The sequence below is a fragment of the Pelodiscus sinensis genome, chromosome 5 (genome assembly GCF_052426305.1).
Source record: "Pelodiscus sinensis isolate ZL-2025 chromosome 5, ASM5242630v1, whole genome shotgun sequence".
In the NCBI taxonomy this organism is placed as follows: domain Eukaryota; kingdom Metazoa; phylum Chordata; order Testudines; family Trionychidae; genus Pelodiscus; species Pelodiscus sinensis.
In genome coordinates, this window is record NC_143056.1 from 31,222,847 (window position 1) to 31,242,068 (window position 19,222).

At 45.9% G+C, this 19,222-nt stretch overlaps 1 protein-coding gene across 1 annotated transcript in view; it reads left to right on the plus strand.

Moving 5' to 3' along the window:
- CATSPERB (catsper channel auxiliary subunit beta) overlaps positions 1-19,222 on the plus strand; it is a 140,935-nt gene that overhangs the window by 113,787 nt on the left and 7,926 nt on the right. Inside the window, exons 24-27 of the mRNA XM_089778257.1 lie at positions 1,981-2,091; positions 5,042-5,180; positions 15,499-15,599; positions 16,759-16,833. Of these exons, the coding sequence (XP_089634383.1) occupies positions 1,981-2,091; positions 5,042-5,180; positions 15,499-15,599; positions 16,759-16,833 (426 nt within the window). The remainder of the gene's footprint in view (positions 1-1,980; positions 2,092-5,041; positions 5,181-15,498; positions 15,600-16,758; positions 16,834-19,222) is intronic.

A 19,222-nucleotide genomic window follows, 5' to 3' on the forward strand; every position in this document is an offset into this window, starting at 1 on the left:
GACTCTCATCAGATATCTGAAAAGATAACACACAGAAACCTGTTGGAGAACATTATAGCTTGCCTGGCCACTCAGTAATGGATCTCAAAGTCACTGTATTATTTCAGGCCAATTCCACAAGCCAAATACACATGGAAACCTTGGAACTTAACTTCATTTACAGGTTTCATTCCTATCACAAATGTATAAATAAAGACATTGACTGGACAGCCCGCTATATTCCACATACTAATGACATAAAAAACCTAAACAATGGGTACTTAAGAACACTTTACAACTTCTGTATGAGTTTCATGTAGCATGGAGACTCTAATTGACTATTCTTCCCCCGCCCCCTTTTTTCTTCCGTCTTCTCCTCTTCCCTTCCCCTCTATTTATTTCGAAACTGGACCTTTATTAACTCCATTCATCTGAAGAAGTGAGTTGTGCCTACAAAAGCTCATGATACCATCTACGTGTTTTGTTAGTCTTTAAGGTGATGCAAGATTGTGTGTTGTTTTCTAATTTTTTCCAGTAACAGACTAACTCAGCTATTCCTCTGAAGTTCTTTGAGATATGGGTACAGATGTGTATTCCATGGCACATTCTCCATCCCTTCCTGTGCAAAGGAACTGAGGAAGGTCAGGGTAATTCCACCCTTAAATAGCATTGTGAGAGAGCCAGAAAGAGGCATACAAGCACAAAGTTCTGTGACTTTGGTTCACAGGAGTATATGCACATCTCACTGGAATACACATCTGCCCCTGCATCCTGAAGAACAGCTGTTGTGGCTGTTCCCCACTCTGGCATGATAAATGCAGAAGTGGGGGCCAGCAAGTGTACCCCAAAGCCTTATCTACCAGGCTTTGGTATAAAACTTCCCCCAAAATCTTAAAAACCTAGATCTTGGGAATAACTTCCGCTGCCACCACCCAAATGTTGATAAAGAAATCAGGGGGAAGATCATTTGGGAAATCTCACCCCTAAGATAAAAATCAAGGCACACAATTAACCACTTCCAGGTTAATAAAAAGAAAAGAAAGAACTTTTATTATTACAACAATATTCCTGTTGCAAACATAATGACTACATAGGGAGGTAACAAAATATACTCATGAAGAACTCCATGGGCCTAGAACTTAGTTACAAAGAAAAGCCAAAACATCTTTTAAGCAGTGCCAGATCTCAGATCCCATACCCAATCCTTAAAACAATAAAACCTAACAAAACTACCTAAACTTTACCCTACTTACAGAAAATGAAGAATGGTGTCTTGGAGAGAGAGAGAGACATGCTTGTCCCTCTCTGTAGCTGCAGAGAACTCTCTCCCAGAGACAAAAGGGAGAAAAGAAAACCCAAATTCCTTTGTCCCAGTTTGAAAATCCCACCTACATTCCTACTGGTCACTCCACCTGACTAGATGTAGTTAACCCCTTAATCCCCAGGCTGCTGGCTAACCCTCATAATCATGACAGTGGCACAAGTAATTAAGTCATTTTTTAAATGTTTCCAAAACAAAATGTTACAGCATTCCAATTTTATGAAAATTTTTTACTTTGTCCAGTGTGGAACAAAAAATAATTTCCCCAAACTCAAAAATAGTCACAAAATTGAAATTCATCATCCAGCCCTGTTCTAGTTTATATAATAACATGGAAGTCAAATGATAAGGTCAAGATACAATTAAATAGTCTTAAACGGTTGAATTAAATATTTTTGGAATATTGCATTTCAGGAAAATTATTTTGATTTTTCATTCTCATTTGGGATTGAACCATGTTTTGCAGACTCAGAATTTCCCACAAAATGGAAATTAAGAATTTTGATCTTCTCTATCTCTCAAATTGGTTTCTAGCAAATCACACATTTACAATTTTAAATCTTTCAAATAAGCACAGATAGGTAATTGCATTTGTTTCCTCGTTTCTTTCCTTTTTAAAAAATCTTGTTTTCAGAGGTTAGGTAAGAAAGTGAGGTAAACATTTTATGTCCTTTCTACAGAATTCTGGAGCCTACAAACAGTGTGCTAACAAGTCAACTCGAGCAGAATGCAACTGCAATGAAAATGAAAAACTTTCCTTTTTTGTTGCTTTCTCAGACTGCAAGGAAAAGGTGAGAACTGTAATGAAACAAGCTGGAAAATAATTATTCTTAAGACTGAATTCTGCCTTGAGCTATGTCTAGGCAACCCTACTGACATAGGTAAGAACTGTACGGATGAAACAGGTGCAGAATCTGACCCTGGAGATATCCTAGCTCACCATTGTAGGTATGTGAGGGTATGTCTACACTACAGCGCTAATTCGAACTAACTTAATTAATTCGAACTAAGCTAATTCGAACTAACGCGTCTAGAACTAAAAACTAGTTCGAATTAGCGTTTTGCTAATTTGAACTAGCATGTCCACATTAAGTGGACCCTGATCCGGGGTTAAGGATGGCTGGAAGCAGTGCTGGCAGGGCATCAGATGAGAACTTAGAGCGTGGAGCTGCTGTCTCAGGCTAGCCGAGGGCTGTGCTTAAAGGGACCCGACCCCCACCCCGGACAGACAGTTCTCAGGGGTACCCCGCTTGCAAAGCAGTCCTGGCTTGGATTGCCTGGAGTACCCACACTGGGCATATCACAGCACTCGGCCATCAGACCGGCTGCACTTGCCGCAGGCTGCCATCTGGGGAGAGGGAGCAATTGGGGGGCTGCAGGAGAGCTTCCACCCCCAGAAGCCCACAGAGCCACCCCAGTCCTCCCCATCGGGAGCTCGTACCCCATTCCTCCCTCACCTCCTTCTACTTATCCCTCCCTAGCCCCCCTTCCTGATGTTCAAAATAAAGGACAATTGTATTCAAAAATAGAATCTCTCTTTATTGAACAAACCTGGGGGAGACTGGGAAAAGGAGGTGGGAGAGGGGAAGAGAGAGGGTGGGAGAGGGGAGGGCAACTAAAATGATGAGGGGTTTGGAACAGGTCCCATATGAAGAGAGGCTAAAGAGACTGGGACTTTTCAGCTTAGAAAAGAGGAGATGGAGGGGGGATATGATAGAGGTCTATAAAAGCATGAGTGGGGTGGAGAGGGTGCATACAGAAAAGTTCTTCATTAGTTCCCATAATAGAAGGACTAGAGGACACCAAAGGAAAGGAATGGGTAGTAGGCTTCAAACTAGTAACAGAAAGTTCTTCTTCACAAAGCAAAGAGTCAACCTGTGGAACTCCTTGCTGCAGGAGGCTGTGAAGGCTACAACTAGAACAGAGTTTAAAGAGAAGTGAGATCAAGTCATGGAGGCTGGGTCCATGGAGTGGTATTAGCCAGGGGGTAGGAGTGGTGTCCCTGCCCAAAGTTTGTGGAAGGCTGGAGAGGGATGGCACGAGACAAATGGCTTGGTCACTGTCGTTGGTCCATCCCCTCCAGGGTCCCTAGGGTTGGCCGCTGTCGGCAGACAGGCTACTGGGCTAGATGGACCTTTGGTCTGATCCAGTACGGCCATCGTAAGCTCAGGGCTCAGGGTCGGGGGTCTCAGTGGACCACCTTGATTTTCATGCACACCTGCTCCTGGGTGGCCAGGCTGGCAGCTCTCCTGCCCTAGACAGCCACTTTCCTGTGCCTAGTGCGGAGGTTGTGGACGAGATCCACGATGTCCGCACTAGACCAGGCGGGTGCCCGTCTCTTGCGGTCCCGGGCAAGCTCCTGGGAGCCGCCAGCCTGGTCCCGGGAAGAGGGGGAGGGCTGGGGGGCATCGGGTGGCTGGCTCGAGCCATGCCAGGTGCAGGGTCTGCTGGCTGGGTGCTGGCAGGCTTGCACCTGGCACGGGCACCGTAGCCAGCCCTTGCCCCTTTAAGGGGTCCAGGGCCGGGAGGGGGGTATACGAGTTTCCCTGGTGTTGGCCAGAGTGGCCACCAGGGAAAGCTGGGGAGGGCTAGCCTCCCACTAGTTCGAATTAAGGGGCTACACACCCCTTAATTCGAACTAGTAAGTTCGAACTAGGCTTAGTCCTCATAGAATGAGGTTTACCTAGTTCGAACTAAGCGCTCCGCTAGTTCGAATTAAGTTCGAACTAGCGGAGCGCTTGTGCAGCGCCTATCAAAGTTAATTCGAACTAACGTCCGTTAGTTCGAATTAACTTTGTAGTGTAGACATACCCTAAGTGTGGAAGAGTTGACTCGCTGTTAACATTCCCCCACCTAGCTGGTCATGATGTCCTAGTGAGCCCCTATCAACAGTCATTCCAATTCCAGGGTGGTCTCATCTCACAATTCATCCTCTGGCTAAGTCACATTATAATTGCACCCCCTCTGGCATAACAAATGTACATGTCCAAAACTATTGTAATGCAAATTGTCCTTTTGCCCCTTCTTGGGTTATTATTTAGCTCTCTCTACAGGTTCCATCTTCTGCCCACCCTAGGCTAAATAGTGCTTGTGCTCCCCTTTCTCAGGGCTGGTTGGGGAAATCAAACCCATCTTTGACTCTGGGTTCCAGTGTAGAGTACTCTGTCTTGTGTAGTTATGTCTTCTTCAAACATGCTGCTTCAAACATGCTGCTATTTCCTTGGGCCACATCCTTCCCAGCAGTCTGTACTTAACACAACCATTCCTCTGTTTACTAGGCCTCCCTTTGCTCTTTTGGACCTTCCAGCTCTCCTCCTTTGTCTGCTTGAACAACACTCCTTCAGGACTCCTTTTTCTGTGCCACGCCACATTTCCTGGGCCCATCATGGGGATTAGTTCCATGCCTGTAGTTTTCTTCCATCTGCCTTTCCCAGAAAGAGTAAACTTCCTTTCTTTTCTTTCCTGGTTTCTCTATGTACAATCCTCCTCTGTAGCTTACACTTCCTCCTTTCATCAAGACCCCTCTTATGCCCAGCGTAGTCTAATAACAAACCAATTCTGAGAGGTCTTAGGTGCATCAGGATGGGCTTAACTGAGGTCTCAGACTCCTGTTAACCCTTGGTTCGCCTGTATGCGATAGACACTCCCACCTTAATGAGACTGAAATGTTTGTGTGAATTAAAGCAATGTAAACACAATCTTTCATTTTAAATCCCACTAAATATGCAACTTAAATTTTAGGCTTTGAGGATGAAGTATCCAGTTACAAAGCTTCCAGTCCAGTTCATGGTTGGCAGTGAGAATGGATATACACCACTGGTATCTCCTTTTTTTGTCACAGTCACAGAAGTTAACCATAGGACAAACTGGGAAGTTGCAGGTATGGATGGAGGATTTGCAGAAAGTTTCCTTTTGATAACAGACTAGGCTAGGAACAAATGTTAAAATTTGTGAGATTACTCTATAAATGACCATTTTTCTGCTGGAAGTTCACTTTTTTTCCTTTCTCACCAATTTTCTTAATGGATCCAGGTGAGGACTCCTGCTTAGATCCTGATGTATGTATCAAATCTGTCTCAGTGGTCAAGTAGGGCAACAGAGGGTTGTGATACTGAGCTTTGTTTGATTTCTCTCAGCTAAGACATTCCCTGTTAAAAAGACAAGGTAAAAGATGCAAAAGGAAAATATAAAACTCCAGCCAGGCTGGTTTGCTGGCTTTTTCTACTAATTTGCCATCAATTTAAATGGGAGCAGAATTCAATCTCCTAATATTTAAAAAGTCTTGTAGGACCTAACTGGACAGTCTCCTTCATAGGCCACTTGAAGACTATGGTAGTTTTTCTTTCATAGTGTGATATAGACCCAAACCAGCTGTCTGCCACTCACTAATGGAGGGAATACATGCTGGAGCTTGAGTGAATGGCTTTCTCTTCCCTGAGTAAAAAAAAAAGGCTAACCCTGAGTCCAGTATAATCAGGCAGGCACCGGGGTCAATTAGAACTTGCTAGAAGCAACAGGCTGATTAGTCATCTGCACCCAGTTAAGCCTACGGTGCTCCTTTAAAAGGGTTCCCCTAGTCAAGGAAGGGAGAAGGAATGGAGAGAAGGACAGGAAGGAAGAAGGGCCGTGGCCCTGATGAGCAGGTACTAAAGGAAAGGTGTTAGGAGGGACTGTTTGGGGAAGGGGCCGAGGGAAAAGCTGCCAGATTGAGAGAGGCAGTAACCCTGCCTGTTGCCTCTGCCTTAGGGTTCCTGGGCCGGAACCTGGAGTAGTGGGTGGGCCAGGGTTCCCACCAACCGTCCCACAACATCTCAACCTCTGCCTTGAAGGGAGATCAGGACTACAGAGGGCATTTTACCCCAAACTTCTGAACTAGCCTGTGATAAGTATGGCTCAGTAGGCTGTAGCTCCTACCTCTAGTAAAGAGAAAGAGGCCATGTGGAGGGCCACAGTGAGCCTCTGAGCTAACGCTATCTACCAGTAGTGCAAGACCCACAGGGAATAGCTGGAGCTTTCTCACAATAGATACTACAAGGTTGGCGCCACTGCAAATTCGGCCTGATAGAAGTCCATGACAAAATTCACATTGATGTCAATGAGACCAGGATTTAATCCATGGATCTTTACATTTAAAAATTATGCTAGCTGTTAAAGGCAGGGACCCTGATTTTATGTGTATTTGTAAAGTGCCTACTCCAATGGGTCCTGTTCCTGATTTGGTTTGCTGAGTACTATTGTATTTAAAAAGAATTAGCATAGTAATATCAGAACATAATTTGTCCAAATTAGTACCCAGAGTGTAATCAACATATATTCTGTACAGGCTAATTTATTACCATTTCTAAAAGAATTAAACTTCTGAGCCAAATCACCATGAAATCATTTGTTTGGGTCATATACTGTAGCAAAATACCTGGAAACCAGCTTGCTGTCTAAAAATGGCTTAAGCAAAGCTGCACATAAATAGTGTTCCTGCAAGAATATTATTCCCTTTCTCTTCTGTTATTTCTCTTATTTTCCTATCTTTGCTAGGATTTGTGGTTCTTATTTATTGGGGATCTGTAAATGTAAACTTCCTCAAGGCAGGAACCATGCTTTCTTCTTTGAGTAGTGTCCCCGTGGGTGCTCCACTACAGGTGTCGGGCTCGTCCCAGCACCGCAGTCCAGAGAGTTTTGCCAGCAGTAGCCCACGGTGGACTGTGCATGCGCAGAAGTCTCCACATGCCGTTTGCACCTTTTCTGTGTCGCGCCGTCCGAAGCGCCAGTTCCTCCTAACTGTCCACGGCTGCAGACAGAGTTGGGATGAGCTCCTGCTCTGCTCTGAGGAGAAATTAGAATTATAGTTACTCGTTCGTCCCAGTTTAGTCCCCTTCCTCATAGTTATAGTTAGTTAAGGTTACTGTTAGTACTTAGTTAGTATAGTTTAAAAAAAAAAGTTTTGTTCCTGTTCATTGGTTGCCGTTACCCATGAGCACATTTTAGTACTTGCCCAACAGACAACCTACACCATGCCCAGCTCTCCGGGCTCAAAAAATGTGCCTCATGTGGCGAAACTGTGCCGGCATCGGACGGCCACTCCTGATGCATCCACTGCTTGGAGGAAGGCCACATTCCCCAAAAGTCTGGCCATTGTTCGAAGCTGACTGTCAGGGCCAGGCGTGACACGGAGATGCTCCTGAAAATGTTACTTTTCAACAAGGTGCTTCAGCCGCCGCCAGTGGGACAACAAGCGGACGCCCCGATGCCGCGTAAGGCCCACAAAACTAAGAGCTCCACTCCATCACAGAGTGTAAGCGTGGGTGATGCACCGAGCACATCCAGGCTGGCCCCAAAGCATGGCGTGGCGAAACCGGTTAAGGCCCATAGTACATCGGCATCTAGCCTTTCTTATAGGTCGGCACCGGTGTCCCGTCCAGCACCGCGTCCTGAGTCGGCACCAGCAGCAGCACTGGCACCGAGAATTCATTCAGCACTGCCACCTGCCACGGCACCATCACGGCACTGAGACCTGAGCCTGCACCAAAAGCAGCATAGGGTGTCGCCCCTGCCTTACCAACGGCACCAAGGGCAGAGCCGGCACCGAGATCGGCACAGAGAAAGGCAGCACTGGAGTCCGCACCATGCGGCTCGGCACCGTGCGGCTCGGCACCAAGCACTGTGCGTGACAAGCCAGCACCGAGAGATTCACAGAACAATTCAGCACCGGAGCTAGAACCAGTACTGTCTGCAGAACCGGCGCAGCTTGCGCCATTGGAAGTGGGCACTTCACCACCTTCACCAGCCTCGCTGCCCAGATGACCATCCCTGGGCCAAGAGCAATCCAAGTCTGGATCTGTCATCTCAGTCCCCAGTAGTCCAGTCCCCGTGTCTCCACCGGCTACCACAATACCTACCAAAGCCCAGAGGAAAACCCAGCATGTGAGCACAACTTCGGCCAGCCCATTCAGGGCGGTGTTTTTGCCTGAGCCTTCGACCTCATCGCACCGATGGTAGACACTGATCGCCCTCTAGGCATTATTGGAGGTCCCCAAGATGATCCATTACATCTCCTTGTTATCACCATTCGTACTATTCCACATCCCTGTCTCACTATTCGCTGTGATTGCGTTCACCGATCTCTCCGGCTCATTCCATGAGGAGTAACAGTTAATTCGAACTAAGGAGTTAGTTCGAATTAACGTTTAACTGTTGCATCTAGCCGTGGGCAGTTAGTTCGGACTAAGGGGGATTTAAAAATGGTGGCGCACGGGAACATGCAAATGAAGCCCAGGATATTTAAATCCCGGGCTTCATTTGCAACTCCGCTTGCCCTCATTTGCCTACCTAGCTCAAACTAACTAGTGTAGACATACCCCCAGAGACACGTTCGAGGCCCTGGGGCTCATCATCAATATACCAAAGTCTTCCCTGATTCTGTCCCAGTCCCTAGAGTTCATTGGAGTGAGGCTGGACTCCAGGACTGCCACTGCATACCTACCTCTCGACAGATCCCAGGCCATACAGGACTTAGCAAATACCTTGCTTACCGCTCTGACAGTTTCCATCCTCACATGTCTGAAACTGTTGGGGCACATGGTGACCGCAACGTACGTAGTTCCTTCAGCATTGGCTCCTCATAATCTATATGCCAGGTACCAATGATACTTGCAGTCGTGTCAGGGACTCCCTAGCTTGGTGGCTCGACCCAAGCAATACATTGGCAGGTGTCCCCTTTCATGCTCAGACCCTGTCTCTTTAGATGACCACAGATGAATCTCTATTGGGCTGGGGGGCACATATGCACCATCATCAGGTTCAGGGACTATAGTCATATCACGAATCCCTCCTCCATATAAACTTTCTGGAGCTACGGGCAGTCTTCAATGCCTGCAGGCATTTCCTTCATGATGTGCAGAGGACCACAGTACAAATTCTTACTGAAAACATCTGCACGGTTTACTATATCAACCGGCAGGACGGTGCCAGATCCAGATCCCTATGTGCAGAGTCCATACGCCTTTGGAATTGGGCAATCCAACACCAAATTACACTCACAGCCACGTACCTTCCGAACAAGAGCAATGGCATTGCCGATGCTTTGAGCAGAACCTTCCATTTGCAACATAAATGGGAACTGTTCGACAAAGTAGTCCGCAGCCTATTCAACGCCTAGGGCTACCCGGACATGGACCTTTTCGCAACTTGACACAACAAAAAGTGCCGCCTTTACTGCTCGAGGGCAGGCACAGGCAGCGAGTCGCAGGGAGATGCCTTCCTCCTCGACTGGGGAGCACGACACCTACTATGCGCCTTCCCACTGATCCCACTGGTACCACGGGTGATAGCAAAGATTCTCATGGATGCTGCAATGGTGATATTGGTAGCACCCTTTTGGCCACAACAAACTTGGTTGCCTCAACTCATGCGGATGTCCTTAACTCAACCTCGGCGACTACCACAGTTGTGCCATTTACTTTCACAACAACACGGCACTCTCCTTCACCCAAGCATCAACCACCTACATCTCACAGCTTGGTTCCTAACTGGCTCCAAGGACCAGAGTTAGCCTGCTTACAAGCAGTCAGGAAGATACTGGTACACAGTAGACGTCAAACTACCCAGAAGACCTACCACTATAAATGGCGTCGCTTCCAAGCCTAGTGCCAGTCACTGAACGTGGATCCGCTACAAGTACCTATCCGTCGCATTCTGGATTACCTTCTTTACCTAAAATCACAAAATTTGTAAAATTCTTCGCTTAGGGTGCACTTGGCAGCAATCTCTGCCTTTCGTCCTCCAAAAGATGGCGCCTCAGTATTCGCGCATCCACTAATCAAAAGATTCATGAAAGGAATCACTAATTTCTACCCTCTGCACAAGCCCGTCCCGGAGCCGTGGGACCTAGGCCTTGTACTGGACACCCTAACCCATTCCCCCTTCGAACCGTTAGCAACTTGCGACCTAGTGACTCTCACTATGAAGGTTGCATTCCTGCTCGCCATCACGTCGGCTCGTCGTGTTAGTGAATTGGCAGCTCTCTCGGCTGACCCTGCGTATACATTTTTACTGAACAAGGAGTGATGTTACGGTGCCATCCCGCTTTCCTGCCAAAGGTTAATTCATCATTCCACATTAATGAACCTATTGCTCTTTCCACCTTTACCCAAAATCTCATTGCACTGTGGACCACGCACATTTACACACCCTGGATATTAGGAGAGCACTCGCTTTCTACTTGGACAAAACATGCTCCTTCTGAAAGTCCCAATGCCTCTTGCTGTCAGTTGTGAACCGCTCCAGAGGTCTTCAATTGTCTTTGCAGCGCATTTCATCTCACATCATGAACTGCATCACACGCTGCTACGTGGTCCATAATAAGCCGTTGCCCTCTAAACCGAAGGCACACTCGGCCAGGAGTATGGCCACCTTGACGGCTTTCCTCAAAGATGTTTCCCTGCGCAATATATGCCTCGCTGCTACTTGGTCTTCCACTTCAACCTTCACTAGACAGTATGCCCTTGATCATTCCATGGCTGCGGATACAGCGGTGGCTTGAGCAGTGCTTTCCTCTGTGCACAGATGACAAGTCCAAAGCACAACATGAGCTACTACTACTGCTTCATACTCAACTGTAGTGGAGCACCCACGGGGACACTACTAGAAGAAGAAAGGTTTACTCACCCTGTGCAGTAACTTCTTCTGGTTTTCGACATGTATGTCCCCGTGGGTGCTCCATGACCCGCCCTTCTCCCTGCTTCGGAACTCTTATGCTTATATCTTTCAGATGTTCTGGCTAGGAGGAATTGGCACTTCGGACCGCGCAATGCGGAAGAGGCGTAAACGGCATGTGGAGACTTCTGCACATGCACGGTCCACCATTGGCTATTCTGGCAAAACTCTCCAAACTGTGGTGCCGGGACAAGCCCGACACCTGTAGTGGAGCACCCTCGGGGACACATGTCTCAAAGAACAGAAGTTACTGCACAGGGTGAGTAACACTTTCTTTCTCTTTGTCAAGAACTATGAATACCTATGGATCAACAAAAATAATATTTTATTCATCAAAATTGATGCATCATATTATAAATAAAAAGGAATTGTGAGAAATATTGAGTGACTCAGCCTACATTCAGCTCACTAGCATTTCCTCTTGGTTGCCTGTAAAAATGTTTGTAAGAATCTCTCCAAATACTCTGTTGGAAGAATTGAGCTCTGGGTCATGTGACATGCAGGAATAGAGAGAGAGACTGCTCTGCACAGAGGGAGACATAATGGGAGAATACAAAAGGGTGGTGGAGAGAAGAGGCTTGGAGAGGTGAGAAGGGAGCAAGAGGAGATGCAGAAGGGAGTGGAGCTGGGTAGACCTAGCAAGTGAAGAGGAGTCTTGATGCAGAAAGAGGAGGCACTGGGAATGACATGAGCAGAGTGGCAAGGGAAGAAGGTGCTTTTAACAGTAGCATTTGGGCTTAACTGAAGGGAGCAAGAGAAGAGGCACAGAGGCCACAAAAGAGGGCTGCAGGGAACAGGGGTTAAGGGGCAAGGATGGAGAACAGAGATGATTTAATCGCCTAGATGACATGGGAGAGTAAAGACAGCATGGAGATTGCATGTCTGAGCAGTGAGTAAGTCAGGGTATGTCTACACTACAAAGTTAGTTCGAACTAACTTAGTTCGAATTAGTTAATTCGAACTAAGTTAGTTCGAACTAACGCATCTAGAACTAAAAACTAGTTCGAACTAGCGTTTTGCTAGTTCGAACTAGTAAGTCCACATTGAGTGGACTCTGAACAGGGCTTAAGGATGGCCGGAAGCAGTGCTGGCAGGGCATAAAAGGAGGACTTAGAGCATGGAGATGCTGTCTCAGGCTAGCCGAGGGCTGCGCTTAAAGGGTCCCGACCCCCACCCCGGACACACAGTTCTCAGGGGTGCCCCGCTTGCAAAGAAGTTCTGGCTTGGAGTGCCCTGAGTGCCCACACTGGGCACATCACACCACTCGGCCATCAGCCCGGCTGCACTTGCCGCAGGCTGCCATCTGGGGAGAGGGAGTAATTGGGGGGCTGCAGGAGAGCTTCCACCCTCAGAAGCCCACAGAGCCAGCCCAGTCCTCCCCATTGGGGGCTCGTACCCCATTCCTCCCTCACCTCCTTCCACTTACCCTTCCCTAGCCCCCCTTCTTATTGATGTACAAAATAAAGATAACGTTTCTTCCAACATTGACTCTGTCTTTATTGAAAAAAACTGGGGGAGACTGGGAAAAGGAGGTGGGAGAGGGGAAGAGAAAGGCTGGGAGAGGGGAGGGCAACTAACATGATCAGGGGTTGGGAACAGGTCCCAGATGAAGAAAGGCTACAGAGACTGGGACTGTTCAGCTTAGAAAAGAGGAGACGGAGGGGGGACAGGATAGAGGTCTCTAAAAGCAGGGGTTGGGTGGAGAGTGTGCATTCAGAAAAGTTCTTCCTGAGTTCCCATAAAGAAGGACTAGAGGACACCAAAGGAAAGGAATGGGTAGCAGGCTTGAAACTAGTAAGAGAAAGTTGTTGTTCTTGACAAAGCAAATAGTTAACCTGTGGAACTCCTTGCTGCAGGAGGCTGTGAAGGCTACAACTAGAACAGAGTTGAAAGGGAAGTGAGATCAAGTCATGGAGGTTGGGTCAATGGAGTCCTATTAGCCAGAGGGTAGGAGTGGTGTCCCTGCCCAAAGTTTGTGGAAGGCTGGAGAGGGATGGCACGAGACAAATGGCTTGGTCATTGTCTTCGGTCCATCCCCTCCAGGGTCCCTAGGGTTGGCCGCTGTTGGCAGACAGGCTACTGGGCTAGATGGACCTTTGGTCTGACCCAGTACGGCCATTGTAAGCTCAGGGCTCAGTGTCGGGGGTCTCAGTGGACCCCCTTGATTTTCATGCACACCTGGTCCTGGGTGGCCAGGCTGGCAGCTCTCCTGCCCTAGACGGCCACTTTCCTGTGCCTAGTGCGGAGATCGTGGACGAGGTCCACGATGTCCGCACTAGCCCAGGAAGGTGCCCGCCTCTTGCGGTCCAGGGCAAGCTCCCGGGAGCCGCCAGCCTGGTCCCGGCAAGAGGGGGTGGGCTGGGGGGCATCGGGTGGGTGGCTCTGTGCCGTGCCAGGTGCAGGGTCTGCTAGCTGGGTGCTGGCAGGCTTGCACCTGGCACGGGCACCGTAGCCAGCCCGTGCCCCTTTAAGGGGTCCGGGGCTGGGAGGGGGGCATAGAGTTTCCCTGGTGTTGGCCAGAGTGGCCACCAGGGAAACCTGGGGAGGGCTAGCCTCCCACTAGTTCGAACTAAAGGGCTACACAGCCCTTAGTTCGAACTAGCTAGTTCGAACTAGGCGTTAGTCCTCGTAAAATGAGGTTTACCTAGTTCGAACTAAGCGCTCCGCTAGTTCGATTCAAATTCGAACTAGCGGAGCGCTAGTGTAGCACCTATTAAAGTTAGTTCGAACTAACGTCCGTTAGTTCGAACTAACTTTGTAGTGTAGACATACCCTCAGGGACAGACAGGGGAGTAAGTGGGGGTCAAGGTAGTGAAAAGTGAAATGCATGTTATTTTCCTTTGTCTTCTGGCGGGTCTAGAGTGATGGGGAGAGTGAATTCCCTCAGGCCTGTAAAGCACTGTGATGTCTTCAGAACAGCTCTAGGAGGATGAGACATTCAGGTTCAAGGATGGAGACTGCATTCCTGTCCCTTTCACACCTGCTCTAGCAGACAGTCCTGCTGGGTCCTTAGTAATCACATAAGCTTTGGTTTGAAGGGTTCTGGTGCCACACCAACAATCAATTCCAACATTTCAGGGAATGCTCTAGCAGTCAGAGGGCAGAACCTTATTGATTTTTATGAAAATCAGAGAACCTGAAAGCTTGATTTCCACTGTGTAAGTGAGAGGAAAATCAACAGAGTTCCCATTTGGTGCTACAGGCAGAAGAATCTTTCTGGTAGTACATATGTCCCAGCATTTCAACATAATATGCTGCTCTTATTGGGTGTAGAGATGAGCCTATATAAGCAATAAAGTGTATAGTCCTCTAGTTTGAAGTTGTCATCTGTTGCAGCTGTCACAGTTTGGGGATAATTGCACATGTATTTCCCTTCCATGGTTCCTCGAGGACATCCACTTAAAGTTTCAGACTCTTAGCCATCACCTTGCTTATATGGAGACTAGTGCCTCTTTCTAGAGGTTTTAAGTCTGTACACAGCCCTGTCATCTACTGTGGTATCCCCAGCAGGCCAGACCACCTATTGGTCAGCATCTGGATTGTGCAGTCTGAGGTCAGTAACCATGTCTTTACCAGTGACCACATAGCTTTTTTGAAGTTTTTATTCTTTAGACAAAAGTATAATAAAGAAAACATACAAAAATCAATTAATAGATTTAAAGACTTACTAAACATTCCAAGTAGCATCTATCACACTCTTATGGGGGTCTAGTAAGACAGCATTTTTCCAACTTTACAGAAAGGGCTGGGGTTCTCTCTAGGATTCAACTGTCTGACCATTTTTTAATCAAACTGAAGACACACACAGCAGTCTTGATAAACTCAGCCCTACACCAGTATAAGTAAGTCACCCCAGTAGAGAGTTCTCTGGTGCTCTTTCCAGACTCTGAAACTGTAGTGATTATCCCCACTGTTCTGAGTTTCTGGAAGAGCTTCCCCCATGTAGCTGCATAAAATCTTTGGCTACAATGTTATATAAACATCTGTAAACTCAACACAATATGATCCCCAAAGATACTACAAGCAGTTGCAGTATCTGCCACAGCCACCTTAAAATATATTTCTTTGTTGCTTTTTGTAATATGGTATAATTGGAGTCCCCATTCTGCCTGTTTTTATGGATGCAGAGGCATTTTTCAAGGAAACATACATGGAAGCAAAAATTACCCTGATTATCCTGTCTCTATAATGTTCAGGAACTTGAGGATGGTGAGTGATCAAAACTGTATAAAGACTGGATCCTACAAGATTCTGAGTACCTCTCACAGTACTGAGTCCCTTTCTTCCATTTTTTAATAGAAGCTCATGGTACTTAGCACCTTGCAGGAAGCTTTCATCTCACAGGGCTAAAGAGGCTAAAAGTTCCTCTTCTCCTCTCTGTCCTTGAGTCCTAGAACCTACATTACCAACTACTCGTAATATAGAAATTGGAATTATTTAGAAATTGTGGTAGACAGAACAAAAACTTGAATTACTCTACTGTTTTACAGGTACCAAGGATACACCAGGCATGTTAAAAATGAGAGCATATTTAGCACATAAAATCAACAATACACTGTATAATCCAGAAACCTTGGCCTTAAACATATATGTAAGTTGTAGTTCAGATAAAAATAAACATTTTGGGCAGAAATGGCAAATGGGCATGAACTAAAAATACAAATCTGAGGAAGCTCTGATCTGAATCCAAACTTCCTTTCTCTATAAAACCCAGATCCAAGAACACCCATTGATACTTCAGAGCCATCTGTAATTTGGGTAAATTGTCTTTTATACCTTGTGATCATTACATATGTTTCCTTTAAAGGTGCTGATCCTTTAAATATTAAAGGAAACTTTTGGTAGTTATTTCATATATATAAGCCTTTTGAATATGTTATCAGTCTTGTTCAAGACCTTGCTGTCACTTATTTCACTAGTGTGTTGTACATTCAGTCATGGAGAGGTTCCCATGGAAAAAATACCAATTACATAATATGGCCATATTTAATCTCTCTATCTAATCAAATCATTTCCTGGTGAATCCATTTAGAGATGCCACTTGCTGAGAGCAATCTGCATTGAATGTTTTGTGGCAATGGAACCCATGTCCTCTGCCCCTTCAAAATGTAAAAAAACACTCTAATTTGTCCTGGCGTTCTGAATGTTCCCGGGCGCTGCCATTTTTAATTGCCCGGTAGTTCGAACTCCCTGCCCACGGCTACACGCGGGACAGGCTAGGTAGTTCAAACTAAAGCCCCTAATTCGGACTACCGTTACTCCTCCTGCAATGAGGAGTAATGGTAGTCCAAATTAGGGGCTTTAGTTCAAACTACCTAGCCTGTGCCGCTTGTACCCGCAGGCAGGGAATTTGAACTACGGGGCATTTAAAAATGGCGGCGCTCGGGAACATGCAAATAAAGCCAGGGATATTTTAATCCCGGGCTTCATTTGCAAGTTCGAATGACTACATTAGCCACTCTAGTTCGAACTAGGGTGGCTAGTGTAGACATACCCTTAGAGACAGATTATCAGCCCCTGATGGCCCCAATTTACCCCCTGCTTGACTGCAACTGCAAGCAAGATAGGTTTGTCTCTCACTAGCTGCTCTTACTTTGGCCAGCTTTGCATGCAAAACTGTTTTTGAGTCAATTCAGCAAATCAAGGTGTTTCTGTTCAAGAGGGCCTTAAGTATGTATTTTCTTTAATGAAACCAATTTTGTTCTGAAAACAGGTGATCCATCAATGCTGCTATTGTTTTGTTTTCACAGGGGTCTGAGCTTTTTCATTTCAGGGTAGCAACTATTCCTGGAGTCTCCTTTTGTAATCTGCTTGATGAATTTCAGGTACAGTAAATAGCCCATAATTTCAACAAATATCATTTAAAAATAATGATCACAGGATTGCAAATGAAAGATGCAGCTATCCCAGTAGCTATGCTTGCTAAACTCAGATTTACACATTTTGTATAACAGGGACACTGCCCCTACCTTCTGCCATTCACATAACTAGTTTTCCTCAGATGTGTCCAGAGTCCAACATTTCCACAGCAGTTTGTGGAAGTTGATGGATCTGGCAACTCTCCAAAACAGGTGTATAGGAATTGCAACAATGGGAGTTTAGGATGACCTAATTCTAAGTAAATTATCAGGAAGTGGTTACTGGCAATAAAAAGTGACTTGCAGCTCTCCTGCTGCTCTCCTGACTTTTAGTGGTCCTAAGCCAGACAAAGAAAGCAAGAATAAAATGCTAAGCTACTGTTTCTCTGCAGCAGGTCTGAGTCTCCTGCAGCCCTGTCCTAGCATCCTGGTCTGTGTGGTGTCCGGTCTACCTATTCCCAGAATTCAGATTTCAAAAGAGATTATAAAAGGAATGGGAAGTTAATGAATGCAAATTAATGCAATCTTTAGTCTTTCTACCACTTGCAGATGCCCACATCTGCAGAGAGCCTTCCAAGTGGAATGCTATCACTGAGGTTATGTCTACACTACAGAGTTTTTTCGGAAAAACAACCATTTTTCTGGAAAAAAAATTGAATTACATCCACACTGCAATTGCATTCTTTTGAAAGAAAATCAAAAGAACAAAACAACCATTTTTTTGACAATGGTAAACCTCTATGAGGAAGAAGCCTTTTTCCGAAAGAGCTCTTTCACAAAAAGGCGTGTGTGGATAGGGAACAGGGAGTTCTTTCAAAAGAAGAGGAAAGAGGAAAAAGCACCGATACCCTGGCAGTCACTGTGTCCATAGTAATCATACCTTAAATATGAGATAGCATCCACAGCGAATGGACGCTATCTTTCAAAAAAGCAGATCACTTTTTCAATGTGCTTTTGCTGTGTAGACGCTGTGTTTCTGAAGTTTTTTCAGAAGATCTCTTCCGGAAAAGCTTCTTCCAAAAGAAGCCTGCGGTCTAGACATAGCCTTTTTCTATGTGGAGTAAATAGGGTTGCCAGATGGTTTAACCAAAAATACCGAACACCTCCCCCCCTCCCCCCCAAAAAAAAACACCAGGGAAAAAATTCTGTTGAGGGAGGGAAAAAAGGGGGAGACCAAAGTTTTTGAGCCAAAAAAAAAAGGACCCCGAGAGTTATTAAGCAATAAATTAATTAATGAATTAAATTAAACAGTATTAAAACAGCATGGCCCCTTTAAATGAGTGCAGAGTCAAAATAGGGATAAGGAGAGGTTGAGCACTAAGACCCAGAGAAGGCATTGCTTCCCCTTGCTTGGGGTCTTTAGGCTTTTTGCTGGCAGCCATTTTGTTTTCTGGATCGAGCCAGAAAGCAGCTTCCCTGCAGAACTAAGTAAGCAGGAGGTTCGGTGGGGGAAGGAGGCCAGTTGCTGAGTGTGTCGTAGGGTTGCCAGGTGTCCGGTATTTTCACCGCCTGGCAGGGGAAAAAAAAACAGAAAATACCAGACATTTTAGGTGTCTGGTATTTTCTGAATTTTTTTACTGGACAATAGGTGAATACCGGACACCTGGTAACCCTAGGAATAGAAGAGCTGCACATGCAAAGGGTCCTATTTATGTGCCTATTTATTTTATGTTACTACTACTAACACTAATAATACTTGGCTGTGTCTAGACTGCATCCCTTTTCCATAAAAGGGATGCAAATTAGACATATTGCAATTGCAAATGAAGCGGGGATTTAAATCCCCCCTGATTCATTAGCATAAAAATGGCTGCCGCTTTTTTCCAGCTCGGAGCTTTGCTGGAAAAAAGCACCAGCCTAGACACGGAACTTTCGGAAAATAAAGCCTTTTCCGAAAGATCCCTTCTCCCTTATCACTTTAAGAGGGATAAGGGATCTTTCGGAAAAGGCTTTATTTTCCGAAAGATCCGCGTCTAGACTGGCGCTTTTTTCCAGCAAAGCTCTGAGCCGGAAAAAAGCGGCAGCCATTTTTATGTTAATGAAGCAGGGGGGATTTAAATCCCTGCTTCATTTGCAATTGCGATATGTCTAATTTGCATCCCTTTTATGGAAAAGGGATGCAGTCTAGACACAGCCCTTGAGTTCTTCTGTAGTGCTTATCCATAAATCTCAAAGTGTTTTAAGGTCAATATCATTATCCCCATTTTACAGATGAGCAACATTAGCACCTAGAGGCCGAAATCTAGATCCACTATGTTCAGTGATATATAGATCTATACAATAGTTGCATAATCCCTGCTTGTAGTCAAAGAAGACAAATGATCTATTAAGGTTGGGGAGACAGGAAAACACTAAA